This window comes from Eulemur rufifrons, chromosome 6 (assembly GCF_041146395.1).
Source record: "Eulemur rufifrons isolate Redbay chromosome 6, OSU_ERuf_1, whole genome shotgun sequence".
In the NCBI taxonomy this organism is placed as follows: Eukaryota; Metazoa; Chordata; class Mammalia; order Primates; family Lemuridae; genus Eulemur; species Eulemur rufifrons.
In genome coordinates this window covers 102,124,426-102,138,966 of record NC_090988.1, presented here as the reverse complement: position 1 = coordinate 102,138,966, position 14,541 = coordinate 102,124,426, and the positions used below count along the sequence as shown (strand labels likewise).

Genomic DNA, 14,541 nt, shown 5'->3' with positions numbered 1-14,541 from the left:
GAGAACCAGAACCCGCCAAGGACCTAGTTGCTTACTGACCATGCTTGACTCTATTCTGCACCCGATAGTACCCTCATTTCCTTAAGCGAGATGCCAACAAGCTGCAGATCATGCTGCAGAGGAGAAAGCGCTACAAGAACCGGACCATCCTGGGCTACAAGACCTTGGCTGTGGGGCTCATCAACATGGCAGAGGTGAGCAGAGCTCGGCCACCAACTGGGTCAGCCGTGTAAGCCCAGCCTGCCAGCCAGGTGCTTAAGTTTGTTTTGCAAGCTAGTTATTTTATTAGAAATTCAGGATATACCTTTTTTTTATCAAGTACTCTCTCCCTCATGGAAAGATTTCTTTAATTGTTTAAAAAATAAAATTTCAAACTTTAGGAAAAGTTAAAAGACTAATACAAAGAATTCCCAGCCAGGCATGGTGGCTCACACCTGTAATCCTAGCACTCTGGGAGGCCAAGGCAGGAGGATCGCTCGAGGTCAGGAGTTCGAGACCAGCCTGAGCAAGAGCGAGACCCTGTCTCTACTAAAAATAGAAAGAAATTATCTGGACAGCTAAAAATATATATAGAAAAAAACATTAACCGGGCATGGTGGCGCATGCCTGTAGTCCCAGCTACTCGGGAGGCTGAGGCAGTAGGATCGCTTAAGCCCAGGAGTCTGAGGTTGCTGTGAGCTAGGCTGACGCCATGGCACTCTAGCCCGGGCAACAGAGTGAGACTCTGTCTCAAAAAAAAAAAAAAAAAAAGAATTCCCACGTACCAGATTCGCCCGAATTCTTCGGTTGTTCACTTGCTGCCGTATCTGCCTTACTCTTTCCGTACGTAGGTGTTGATGCACGTTGTTTCCTTTTCTGACCCAGCTGAGAGGAAGTTGCGGGCATGATGCCCCATGACACGTTAATACCGCACCATGTTAATTTCCTTAAAATGAGAATGCCCTTGGCTGGGCGTGGTGGCACTTGCCTGTGGTCCCATTTGCATGGGAGGCTGAGCTGAGAGGATCGCTTGAGCCTGGGAGTTCAAGGCTGCAGTGAGCTATGATCATGCCACTGCCCTCCGGCCTTGGTGACAGAACAAGACCTTGTCTCTAATAAAAAAAAAAAAAAAACTCTTTTTAATAAATGAGAATACTATCCTATCAAAGCACCATGCTGCCATAAAGATCAGGACAGTGGCACTGATAGACGATGACCGCCTACCCACCGTCCTCATCTAGATGTGCCGAGCGTCTCAGTCATACCCTTTATAGGCCCAGGTTCTCATCTGGGACGACGTGTTGGGTTTAGCTGTCACGTCTCTTTAGCCTCCCTCGATGTGTGACAGTCCCTGGGTTTTCCTTGCCTTGCATGACCTTGACAGTGTTAAGAGTCCAGCCTGGTTACTGTGCTGAACGCTCCTCAGTTTGGGTTTCTCTGTTGTCGCTTGAAGATCAGATTCATTCTGCGCGTTTGGGCGGCGTTGCCGCAGAGGTCGTGCTGCGAGCTCCACGCGAGTGGGCTGCACTCGATGTCGGTTCGTTCCTTTACTGGTGATAGTAACTCTCGCTACTTACTATTAAGATGGGGTCTGCCAGGTTTTCCGCTATAAAGTGAATTCACAAGCATTATGTGGTTGTTAATGAAAAAATATTTTATGGGGAGATGTTTTGAGACAACGTCACTATCTTTTTCCTTCTCACATTTTCACCCACTGGTTTTAGCATCTATTAATGATTCTTGCCTGTATTGGTTACCACTGTACTTTGATGTGGAACAAACAGTGAATTTCTCCTCCTGCCGTGTTGTTGGCTTCTGTGAGCGCTTTCTCGTCCCTCCATGCACGGACTGGGTCATTTATTTGGGTCAGTTGTGGGCCTGCGGATCCCTGTTTGATCCGATGGGGTTTAATCTGCTGCTGCCATTTTTTATTTTCGTGCTCAGATCGTCTCAGGTTTGGCCAGCGGCAGCCCCTGCCAGCTGGCTTCTGCATCCTTTTTGATATGTCTCCTTGTTCCTTCCATAATTCCTTACTTTCTGGTTCCAAATAGTCCAGGCTCAACTTGTACTTTCCCTTCCCCAGCCCTGAAAATGAGCTGATTCTCCGGAGAGCCCTGGTCCCTTTTAGTGGAGAACGGCACTTAGAAACCACGGTCTGGGTCGCAGGGCGCTCAGTGCCCGCAGCAGACAGAGCCAGGCCGTGCGTCTGCGTGTGCGTGTGTGCTCGTGCACACGCACGTCTCGTCTGCTTCCCGGTCCAGATCTGGCTGACCGTGAGCACACTGACGACCAGCCCCATCCAGCACCAAAAGGCTTTTCTAGCTTTACTCCTTCGTACTTCTCATGCCCTTGAAGGGTCAGAAACGGGGCCCCCGTCCCTCTCAACGCGATTGCTCATCGGTGCGGCTCTCCCACGTGCCGGGCAGGTCCTCTCGGCCCTGACAAAGGGGAGAAGAAAGGAGCTACAAATCCGTTTGAGAAAAATTGTTTCCGTACTTTAGAAAATTAAATAGGAAAACTGTTGTGTCCATAATAGGAAATGAGCGATAGTCCGACCCCTCCTCGTGTCCTGGTCAGGATCAGTGTGAGGGGCTGGCAGGGAGTGAGTTCACACCTGTGTCCCACGTCCCCACTGTGTCCAGCTCTGCTGTCCCCCATGGACTGCGCTCTCTTTGCTCGTTACAGACCGGTGACCACTACCTGAAGGCCTGGCCTCACCCGCCTTTAGAACTAGTTTCTCTGTGAAGGACTTGAACTAAAATTAGTCCTAGAGATTAGCAGTCATGTCAATCTCAGGTCATGATTGTCATCTGTAAGCACATGGCCCCGGCCAGCTCCTGGTGCTTCTAGAGGTAGTTTTACAGTAAGATGAAGGCAACAGGAAGACAGCAGGCATGGATTTGGAAGGGAGAAAGAGACTGTATTAGCCGAACGCCATTGCCTTGCATATTCACTTGAATTTACGAAAATAACAGCTATGGCTGGGCATGGGGGTTCACGCCTGTAATCCCAGCACTTTGGGGGGAGGCCAAGGCGGGAGGATCCCTCAAGGCCAGGAATTTGAGACCGGCCTGGGCAACAAATCGAAACCAGACAAAAAACTTTTTTTAAAAAATTACCTATACGTGGTGGTGCACCTATAGTCCCAGCTTCTTAGGAGGCTGAAGCAGGAGGACCGCTTGAGCCCAGGAGTTGGAGGCTGCAGTGAGCTACAACACCATTCGCTCTAGCCTGGGTGACAGAGCAAGACCCCGTTTCTTAAAAAAAAAAAAGAAAGAAAAGAAAATGACGGCTCCTCCGTGGGCCGCTGCGCAGTAAGGCCGTGTCACCGCAGGTGATGCAACACCCCAGCGAAGGCGCCCTGGTGCTTGGCCTGCACAGCAACGTGAAGGACGTGTCCGTGCCTGTGGCGGAAATAAAGATCTACTCGCTGTCCAGCCAGCCCATCGACCACGAAGGAATCAAATCCAAGCTCTCTGGTAAGACGTGTGCAGCGTCCGGGACCCAGTGGACGAAGAGCCCATCCCGAGCCCCCCCTGGGAAAGCTGAGCAAGACGGGGCCTGAAATGTCCCCAGGCAGGAGAAGGTTAGGGACCCCTGAGGACGCAGGTGGCCGGCCCTCCTCCCTCTGCCCCAGCCCTCCAGATCTCCCCATGGCAGGGTCAGCTCACTAAGGTGTCTGTTCCAGATCGTTCTCCTGATATTGACAATTACTCTGAGGAGGAGGAGGAGAGCTTCTCCTCGGAACAGGAAGGCAGCGACGACCCACTGCATGGACAGGTAACTCCCGCAGCCCCGTGCGTGGGGCTCCGGGGTCCGTTCCCTGGAGTCCCAGCCTCATTCCTCTCCCCCTCCCCCTCCCCCTCAGGACCTGTTCTACGAAGACGAGGATCTGCGGAAGGTAAAGAAGACCCGGAGGAAACTGACCTCAACCTCTGCCATCACCAGGGTGAGCCTTGAAGGTCGGGGGCACGCGTCATCTCCAATTTTTAATTTGGTGGTAGGATGGGAACAGAATCTCAGACTTCACGGGGCTTTTGAAAATCCATCAGCACGTGGCCACCCTGCTTCAGGATCCCAATGCACCCCTCTGTGTCCCCACCGCCACCACCCCCGGCGAGGAATCGCTGTCCCAGGGAACCACTGTTACCGATGGGAGTGCACTAGGTTCTTCAGGTTATCCTAGGGTAGAAAAAAGGTTGAGACAGATAATGGTTCTTCAGGGCGCAGAACACCCCAGATACCCTCCTGCCCACCCAGGGGATCGCTCCAAGTGACACGCTGTGTACTGCAGAGATCAAGCCAGTCCCCTCTGGGCTGTCACTGCTCCTTTTTGATCCTGTGTTGAACTTACCCAGAAAGAACCGGCTGCCACTCGCTGCCCCTGTGACCCTGGGCCTGCTAGGGTTTGAGCCCGTTAGCTATAGTTCCTGCCTTAATGGAGCCTTAACCCCGGGGACCAGGTGCCTTTGGATGCATCTCCGTAAGATTTCCTCAGCAGTCACTACCTTTGGTGAAATTAGGGCTGGACTGAAAAGCTAAAAACGTGAATTCCTAGCTGAACTTTGACTGATTCTGGAGCTCCTGGGCCCAAGTGTAGGAGGGTCAAAGCGCTGGGAGCTTTTCAGAAGAGGGACTCGCAGCTCCATGCCCCCTGCAGCCTGACTCTGCCGTGCAGAGCTGGCCCCGGGGCGACCCTGAGAGCAGACCCCCCCCCCCCCACCGGGGTGAAATGTGGCAGCAGCTGGTGTGGCTCCAGCCACCCTGAGGTGTGTGTCACTGGCCTTCAGGGTACATCCTCCAGACTATGACCTCCATGTCCCCATCAGACACTGAGGAGAGGGCTTGAAGGCTGTTTCCTTGTCCTTGGGTTCCTAACCTTGATGGGTGCTCCAGGAGAGCGGGGTGTGGCGAGTCCCAGCCCCAAACACTCTGCCTCTGCTGTGCTCTGGCAGCGGAGCCGCTGTGGGGTCTCTCCACTCCAGCTGCTTCTGCCGGGTTTTGCTTTTTCCTGTTCTGTAGCCGGAAAGTGGCCTACTTGGCTTCCCACGCTGTGCCCCGGGAGCTTTATAAGTCACCTCTTCCTGTACGGGGTCTCCCCCACAGCCTCGCCCTGGCGCCCTGGCGTGCAGCCCGAGCTCCGTGCCCCTGCACGTATCCCCTCCCCCAGGCCTTTTCTAAGCCGCAAGCACTTTCCAGTCGTGTCTCCAGAGACTTAGTAACCGCGCTTCAGTACTCGTCCCCTCTGTGCACGTGCATTCTTCGCTCCCACGGAGAACTTGCTACCTGGACACACGGGTCTACTGGTTCCTCTCCGCGTGTGTCTCTGAGAGCTCGAGCTTTCTGCTCCACTGTGCACGCCCTTCCCCCTCTTGTTGGGGGCCTCTCAGTTTCCCTGGCAAGTGAGTTGTTGCCATTCCCAGAGGGCGAGTCTGTCGTTCAGGCAGGAAATACCTACGGCCACAAGCTGAGCGGGCACCTGGAGTTGGGGACAGAGATAAGTAAGGCCCGGTCCATGCCATCGAGGAGCACACAGTGTCTCGTGACACTGACACGTCTCAACAGGGAACTACATGAGATGGCACTTTGCGTAAGGACAGCAGTGACACTAGGAGAAGGTGGCTACCTCTGACTGGGAGTGCCAGGACGGCTTCACAGATGAGATGCCCAAAGATTGGTTTTTAAAGACAGAATTTCACTGAGTGGATTTGGGAAAGATTTTTATTGAAGGCAGGAGATGCCATATCTAACAGCCCAGGACAGCGGCAGGCGGTTTTCCCAAGAACTGTGAGCAGCCACTTTCCAGGTGGCTGTGGGGTGTGAGGGGGCGAACGGGGGGACCCAGCCCTCAGACGGTTAAACAGGACTGGCCTTTGGGCTTGGTTCTCCAGGCAGTGGGGTGGGGGAAGCCTTCTGAGTGGGAGGGAAGGTGGCATGGTCGGATTTGCATTTGAACCACTGCCATGAGCCCTGGAGGGAGCAAGACTGGAAAGGGCCCGGCAGGGCGTGGGTATCAGTTGAAGGCCTTGTCATGATCCCAGAGATGCCAGGAGAAGGAGAAGGGCCTGGACAGAGTAGCGGGTTCCAGGTGGGAAAGGAAGGGCAGGAGTTCTCTAGCAGGGGTTATGGGGAGAAGGGAGGGGGAGGGACCCTGGGTGAGACGTGGGTGTGCGTGTGCGTTGGGGACGTCAGTACCTTAGAAGTGTGCAGTTTGAGACGCCTGTCCCGTGCACACACGTGGGAACGCCCAGTTGGTGCTGTGGGGCTAGAGGACGAGAGAAGGGGGTGGGCTGGAGGGGCTCCTCCGAGGGGCAAGGCCTGGGGAGAGAGGGGCCTCCTCCTCCCAGCCGTGTCTGGAGCTCTGGGACTGCACAGGGATCAGTCAGCACGTGCCTGTCTCCCCAGGGGGGCTTGACATGCCGAGGGCGCACGCCGTGTCTTCCCATCTTTGTGTCCTCCCACGGTCCACGGGAGTGGGCTCTCGGTGGTAGTTGTGGACTTGACTTGACCACGGTAGAGGTTGTTTGAGAACAATTGTGCGATTTGTCCCTGCAGCAACCTAACATCAAACAGAAGTTTGTGGCCCTCCTGAAGCGGTTTAAAGTTTCAGATGAGGTACGACCCTTACTCCCCGGGTTGATGGTGAGTAGAACCGAGTTTCGAGCACCGTCCCCGGGGTGCGCTGTGTTGCCACTGGGAGTCGGGGTTCCGGGATTTCGCGTCCCGCCCCCCTTTGCACGCCTGGTAGAGCCCCAGGGGAGAGGGGAGCGAGAGAAGGGCCCTACCCCTGAGAAAAGAAGGAAGGGCTTGCGCGAAGGCGTTTGCAGACGGGGTCACGCCCAGCCATTGGTCAGTACCCAAGCCTCCGGGGTGGGTGTCAGTGACGCATCCAGTTGTTGTTTAATTTTCCCTCCTGTCCCAAGAGGACCATCAGTGAGCAACGGCCTGTGCAGTAGAATGTTCTCAGTGGTCCGCCCTCGGGTACCCAGGAGTTGGCCGATGACAGAGAAGCGTCCTCCTCCCTGGGCTGTGGCAGTCCCAGCACTGGTTTGCACGGCTTCTCGGTGGACTAGAAAGGGATGAAGGCGGAAGCAGTTGAGAGAGGCTGTCTTTCCGTGGGCCCTGGGGGTGGGAGAACGGCCGTTGCTTGGAGAGGTCCACGAGCACTTCGGCTCTCCTTCCTGGGGCAGCTCCGTAGTGTGACTGTCAGGAGAGACTGAGGGGGGTCCTGCCACGAGGCCTGTCCCTGCAGGGGAGTGTGAAGGAGGTGGGTTGACATCTGGCCCAGGAGGAAGGAGTTGCTCGGCTACCAAAATTGTTACTAGGGACCGCCCAGACCCAGAGGCCTTGTTTCCCCGCTACAGGTGGGTTTCGGCCTGGAGCATGTGTCCCGGGAGCAGATCCGAGAGGTGGAGGAGGACCTGGATGAGCTGTACGACAGTCTGGAGATGTACAACCCCAGCGACAGTGGCCCTGAGATGGAGGAGACGGAAAGCATCCTCAGCACGCCGAAGCCCAAGCTCAAGTGAGGCCCGGGCCTCCCGGACACCTCTCCTTCCCGAGCCCTCCCTCTCCGTCCCTCGGTCCCCAGGGAGTCTTGCTCCCCATCCCTCCCGACCCTGGGCAAAGAGCACTGTTTTCTCCTCTAACTGATGACAGTCCCAAAGGGACTCTGTGGAAGTCCCTCTGCCCAGGCCTTGCTCCTCCACCCTCTGTCCACCGTGTCCTCCTCCCGGGCACCCAAAGCCCAGGCTGCCGATCCTTCCTGCACACCGGCTCTGCCCGGCTCTCCGCGATTGGCTGTTCTGAGCCGTGGCGGCCACTGACCCCGGCTGTGCTTCTCCGCCACAGGCCCTTCTTTGAGGGGATGTCGCAGTCCAGCTCGCAGACGGAGATTGGCAGCCTCAACAGCAAGGGCAGCCTCGGCAAGGACACCACCAGCCCTGTGAGCAAGGCCGCTGGCCGTGGGTGGGGGGCCATTGCAGGTCGGGCTTCGCACCCCGGGCCCTCTGCTCTCTGACCCCGGGCCCTCTGCTCTCTGACCGCAGCTCATTTTGTGACCTCAGAAAACTGGTCTCGTCTTGTTTCAACCTCCGTTTCCTCGTTTCAGTCCCGGCTGGGAGCTCAGTTCTCCAAGGGCATCGCTGTGTCTGGTCAGGGGTTCTTTTGCCCTGTTCCCGCCATGGCGGGAGCCTTCCTCCCAGAACACCAGTGCCCCAGAGTCTGTCCCTCCGCGTCCGTCGGGTGGCAGCTGGGAGTCCGTGGCACGGGGTGGGCAGTTGGCCAGTGGTACATGATTCCAAAGGCGCAGAGAAGCCCGCGAGATGCGTTCAGGAGACAGGGAGCAGGCTTCGCTGGGCAGAGGATTCACAGGGGAGCAGTGCCCCGAGAGAATTTAAAATTTAGGCAGGAGCTTTCCGTTTCTCCTGGTGAGCAAGAGGAGAAAGGCGCTGTCCGCTGTCGCACCCGAGAGCCCCATGGCACCTTGGGAAGCCCCTTTCCCCAGCAGCGGGGCCCAGGCAGGATCCCAGGGTGACATTGAACTTACCCAGGCCTTCCCTTCTCTGACAACTGAAGGCCAGTGGACGTTTTGCGTGATTTCAGTGCAGAGTTTAGGGTTTGGCTGTTGAAAGCCCCGTGTCTTTCTGTAGATCAGAGAAGCTGAATCCGTGGAGTCCTCCCGTGCTAGCAGATGCGGCTGCAGCCCTGTGTTCGCTAGTGGGGGCGCACAGCTCGCCCTGCGCTAGGTGCTGACTGGGAGGAGCCTGGGAGGGCGGGTGCCTGTCCTCAGGCCTGGAAGCCAGAAAGGGTCCTGGGGCGTCCAGGCTGCCTTTTGGCCTGCAGCCGCCAGGTGGGGCTCTCGTCCCTCATCAGCGAGGAAGCGTGGGTGGACGCGGCAGCCCTGAGCTGCGTTTCCTCCAGGGGCCTGCTGAATTGTCACTGTCCACGTGGGCAGACCTTTGGCTGCTAGAGCCAAGTTCTTTTTTAAACGTAAGAGATAACTCTTCTAGAAAGAAACCTGGGACCTGGCTGAGGGAGGGCTGTGTCACGGAGTTCTAGAGTGCAGAGCAGGTGTTCTACAGTAGAACACTGTGCCAGATTAATCATTGACCGAGACGATGCCCAGAAAGCACTCAGCGTGACACCTAACATACTGTGAGTGTTCGATAAATGCTTGTGATCGTTGTTCTTAATTCAGTGAGAGAAGAAACTATTTTGTGCTAGTGAAGGTATTTCTGGGTTAACAGAATTTGGATGTAGGTTCTACTTTAGTCTCAGTTACATGGTTTACAAAGTTTAGAGGGAAAAAATTGCTTTGATGCTCTGAGGCTCTCAGGCACCTTGTTTGTGAAGCAGTGAGCTGGCACGGGGCCCGTTGGCGGTGAAGCCGGTCGAGTGCCGGTCTTTAGGGTGTGATGACCTGAGGTCCGCTGTGTAGACAAAAACCACACTGGGGCAGGGTGGAGTTTCTGAGTTTGAATCCTGACTCCGTCACTCCACTGAGTGTGCTCTTAGGCAAGTTACTGAGCCTTGGTTTCCTCATCTGCAAAGCACTTGTAAAAATCACATGCTCGCCTGGGCCTGGTGCCTGCAATCCCTGCACTGTGGGAGGCCAAAAATCACTTGAGCCCAGCAGCTCAAGACCAGCCTGAGCAAGAGAGAGACCCGTCTCTAATGAAAAATAAAAAATCAGCTGGGCGTGGTGACACGCGCCTGTGGTCCTAGCTGCTTAGGAGGCTGAGGCAGGAGGATGGCTTGAGCCCAGGAGTTCCAAGCTGCAGTGAGTTGTCATCATGCCACTGCTCTCCAGCCTGGGTGACAGAATAAGACCCTGTCTCTAATTTAAAAAAAAAAAAAAAGCGCTTGCCTCGCTAGGTAGTGTGGAGCTTCGGCGGGAGGCCGGACCCCCGGCGTGGTGTGTGCTGACTGGCTGAGGAACGTTGCTCATGGCTCGGTGCATGCCACTGCTTTTATTAATGTAATTCCTTAGCGCCATTTCAGTTTTGGACTCCCAAGATTGGTAGGACTTAGATGTATGTCTTTTTAGTGAGTCCTTCAAATTCTGGTTCCATTGGCCAGATTTCAGACTCACTTTACTGGTTTTCTGCTGATACTGCTATTTTTTGAAGAGCCCATATGTCTTACTGTGGGTGTGAAACTCTGGAACCCTTTGCTATGAAGGCGCTCTGGGAGCCGCAGAACGAGGCTTGCTCTTACGCGGAGAACTTCTGAATGGGTGAGGAGAAACCGTGAGATGTACCTGCGCAGGCGGACGTGTGCACGCTGCTGTCACTTGGTGTCCTGTCTTCCCTAATGTCGTAACGCTGCTATTTATTTATTTTTCTTAATCTTCCTTTTTGTTCCTCAAATTTTTAGAAGATTCAGTTTATCACTAGAACCAGAAGGAATTTCTGCTGGTGCAAATCATTGCAGTTGTTGAGTTTTCGCAGGACTGGACCACACAGGAGCGATGTGATTTGTTTCTCTAAGCTGTTAGCAATAGGCCCTGACGATGCTTTGGGTAGGGTGGCCACCAGGGCAGACCTCAGCCAAGGCTGCCCGCTGCTAAAGGTCGCTACCTCCACAGCGTCGTCATAACGGTGTTGGAGACCAGTCCTTCATGACAATAATGGCCCAAGTAACACCCACCCGGCCCCTCCTCCCCACGCATGTGCGCCTGCTGCCCAGCCGCTGACATCGCCCCGCGGGCACAGCGTGCAGACTACTGGGACCTCCCCGTGCCTCGTCCTCCACTGCCGAGCAGGCGGACAAGCCAGAGCAGTTGGGACGTTGTCTCTGGGAGGATTGCCTAGGACATGTGACAGTGTCAGTAAATGCCCAGCAGGCACCCTCTGAACCAGTCCCGCTGCACGTCTTCTCAGGAGATGGTGAATAGCCTAGATCCAGTCATTTCACAGCACACACGTGCAGCAAAACGTGTTGCACACCATAGACAACACAACTTACATTTGTCAGTTACGCCTTAATAAAGCTGGAGGGGCCGGGCGCGGTGGCTCACGCCTGTAATGCTAGCACTCTGGGAGGCCCAGGCGGGAAGATCGCTCGAGGTCAGGAGTTTGAGACCAGCCTGAGCAAGAGCGAGACCCCCGTCTCTACTAAAAACAGAAAGAAATTATATGGACAACTAAAAATATGTAGAGAGAAAAAATTAGCTGGGCATGGTGGCACATGCCTGTAGTCCCAGCTACTTGGGAGGCTGAGGCAAAAGGATTGCTTGAGCCCAGGAGTTTGAGGTTGCTGTGAGCTAGGCTGACGCCACGGCACTCACTCTAGCCTGGGCAACAGAGCAAGACTCTGTCTCAAAATAAATAAATAAATAAATAAATAAAAATAAAGCTGGAGGAAGTAAAATCTTATTAAATGTTGCAGCTTTGCCATGGAAACGATGCTGTGGCTATCACGGGACCTGACAACAAGGCATGCTCCCGTACAACCTGGCAGAACTGTGTTACCACCCCAATTCATTCTTTCTAAACGTGTCCAGTTCATCTGTCATACTGAGACCCAAAACTGAGTGAAATTGTCTTTACTCTTAGGTCTGGCCAGGGCTTTTCCACGACTCCAGACTCTGTTAACGTTGGCTGATCTTGCAGACAGCGTGTAAACGAACTAGTGCTGCGAGCTGGAGGCAGCCCGTTGTGTGTGGCCGTGAGCCGTCGCCAGGCCAACGGTCTGCAGACCCGAGGGTCACAGGGTACGGCCGAAGCAAGTTGAGTTAGTGCTGCAGACGGCTTAGCGCAGTGGTTCTCAGCTAGGTGGTTTCGCCCCCCAGGAGACATTTGGCAGTGACTGGAGACACTCCTCGTTGTCACAAATGAGCAGTCTGCTCCTGGCACCCAGTGCGTGGAGGTCAGGAGGTCAGGGACGCTGCCAAGCATCCTGCAGGGCACAGGATGCCCCCGCAGCACAGAGTGATCCCGCCAAAGTGGAGAAACCCTGGTCTAGGCTGCAACACAGGGAGCCTGCTTTTGTGCTCTTTGCTCATTAGTTTGCCGAGTGAGCCCTGCACTCGTCAGCCTGAGGCTTCCCAGTACTGTCTGATTGACTCAGAGAAGGACTTTGAGTAACTGGGGGCGAGTGGGAGAGCCTTCATATTGCCTGGTGTCTGTGGTTCCCTGTACGAAACAAGAGACTCACTGAGGCCGGTACCTTCCCTACATCCAAGACCTACAACCCGCCACAAGTTACTGCTCGAGACTTTGACTTGGTGTCTGCACAGCCAGAAGCAATATTAGCAAATTTCAAAATCTGGTTATGTATCTGTATTTGCAAAGTAAATTTTTAATATTTATGAGAAATGCTAAGAAGTGTTGGGGACAAATGGAGAATTAATTCACACCTAAATGGCTTAACGTTGGTGTCTTTTTGCATAATATATTCTGTCAGAGGGTTTTCTGGATGTTTCTATGGAGCAAAAAGCATTTGGCTGTGGTGAGTGTCTGCAGTCTCAAAATCAAACACCTGAACGATAACCTCCTTTCTCTGACAAGCCCCCGTGTGTCCCCCTGGGCAAGGGTGTTCACTGCATCCGAGTGTCACAGCCCAGCAGCAAAGCTATCTGACCTTTGAACTTCTCTCCCCATGACATCTCGTGGGAGGTAGAAGTTCCGGATTCCCCATCTCACCGTGTTGCCTGATTATAAAAATACCTTATCACTCCCAAGCTTCATTTTCACAAAAATATGCCCCCTTGAAAGATAAAAGCCCTAAAGATTTCATGAGGTTGAAGATTCAGTGAAAGTACGTTAAGCGTCTTGGGGAACTGGTAAAACAAGTTAGAGTGGTAGCTGTTTGCGTCAGTGATAACTAATGATTACCATTTTTGCAGATGGAATTGGCTGCTCTAGAAAAAGTCAAATCTACTTGGATTAAAAACCAAGATGACAGCTTGACTGAGACAGACACTCTGGTATGTACGGTTCGGTTTCCTGTTCCTGCCATTTCCAACAGCATCTGTCCCTCTAGAAACAAAGGGGGAAAGACCCTCAGAACTGCCTGGACCTGACCCTCCCTCAGCTGGGGCGACTGCACGTCCTGCACTCTTTCTCCTGAAATCTTCCCGTGGAATGTGGCCTCCCCTGAATACGAGGTCCTTTCCCAAATTAGCAGACCAGAAATGTCCCCATTCCGCCCTTTACTCAGAGGGATCAGATGCTAGTTTGGATAATCTCTCATTGTCTGTCACCCTCATTTGCTCCCAAGCGGCGATGACCAGTGTCTCCCCTGGAAAGCCATCCTGTCCTCCTCGCATATTGTCCTTTCAGTGGCCGGGCTGCCCACGTTCAGTCCCCAAGGGGGTGCTGGTCACCTCCTTCCTCTAAGAGGCGATGGAGCTGCCGGGGGCGCGTGCCGGGATGCCGAGTTTAATTACGCGCTGAGTCGCACGCATGTCCCTGTGCACCTGCTCCTGCGCGCGCAGAGCACAGAGATGCAGAGGCGAGTGCGTGGTCTGCCACCACGGCCCCTGCCCGGGGAAGCCCCCAGGCACACCTAGGCTGAGACCCAGGAGGCCCAGGCAGGTGCTGGGGGATGCAGGCTGGGGAGGGCACGTCTGAGCTGGGTCTCGCAGCATGTCCCTGGGACCAGAGGCTGGACGCTGGGCGGGAGGGAGCAGGGAACTTCCCGGAATGCCACCTGGGGTGTACTGCACGTGAGCCTGGCAGTGAGACCTGCTGGGGTTGAATGGGATCCAGGAGAGTGATTCTAGGACTGTTTCCTGTAGTAAATGATTCCTCATTAAAGATCTCTTGTATGACAGAACGTTAGGCTTGATTCAGAGATGAGTCCAAGACTCGCCGTGCTGACTTACGTTTTACAGTTCACCGGCAGTCTGAATAATCCAGCTTCCACTCTGGCCCCACTGTGGTCCCCGCTACCTGTGGCAACTGTCGTGGTCTTTCCAAAATGAAATTCCAGTTGTGTCATTTTCTGATTAAACTCTTCAGTGATTGATCAAATCTCAGGGACTTGATGCCAAACAAAAGAAGCCAAACACAAAAAAAAAATGCATGCTGGCTGGGCGAGGTGGCTCACGCCTGTAATCCTAGCAGTCTGGGAGGCCCAAGGCGGGTGGATTGTTTGGGCTCAGGAGTTTGAGACCAGCCTGAGCAAGAACAAGACCCCGTCTCTACTAAAAATAGAAAGAAATTATGTGGACAGCTAAAAATATATATAGAAAAAATTAACCGGGCATGGTGGCGCACGCCTGTAGTCCCAGCTACTCGGGAGGCTGAGACAGGAGGATCGCTTGAGCCCAGGAGTCTGAGGTTGCTGTGAGCTAGGCTGACGCCACGGCACTCACTCTAGCCCAGGCAACAGAGTGAGACTCTGTCTCAAAAAAAAAAAAAAAAATGTTTGCTGTAGGATTCCATTTATGTGAAATTCACACGCAGGCAAAACTAACCCTGATGGCAGAGTGAGAACGCTCGTTGCCTGTGGGAGTGGGACAGGGCCTGTGGGACCCTTCGGGAGTGCTGGAATATTCCATCTGGACTGGTTAATGGTCACCTAGGGCTACACTTGTGTAAAAATTCAAGTTCC

General features: G+C 54.2%; 1 protein-coding gene across 2 annotated transcripts in view; it reads left to right on the top strand.

The window, feature by feature from the left end:
• The window catches only part of PACS1 (phosphofurin acidic cluster sorting protein 1), a 124,964-nt gene that overhangs the window by 98,228 nt on the left and 12,195 nt on the right, over nt 1-14,541 (top strand). For both annotated transcript variants that reach the window (XM_069471809.1, XM_069471810.1), the window contains exons 4-11: nt 69-194; nt 3,314-3,458; nt 3,668-3,759; nt 3,848-3,928; nt 6,535-6,594; nt 7,344-7,504; nt 7,831-7,924; nt 12,830-12,910. In XM_069471809.1, the coding sequence (XP_069327910.1) occupies nt 69-194; nt 3,314-3,458; nt 3,668-3,759; nt 3,848-3,928; nt 6,535-6,594; nt 7,344-7,504; nt 7,831-7,924; nt 12,830-12,910 (840 nt within the window). The remainder of the gene's footprint in view (nt 1-68; nt 195-3,313; nt 3,459-3,667; nt 3,760-3,847; nt 3,929-6,534; nt 6,595-7,343; nt 7,505-7,830; nt 7,925-12,829; nt 12,911-14,541) is intronic.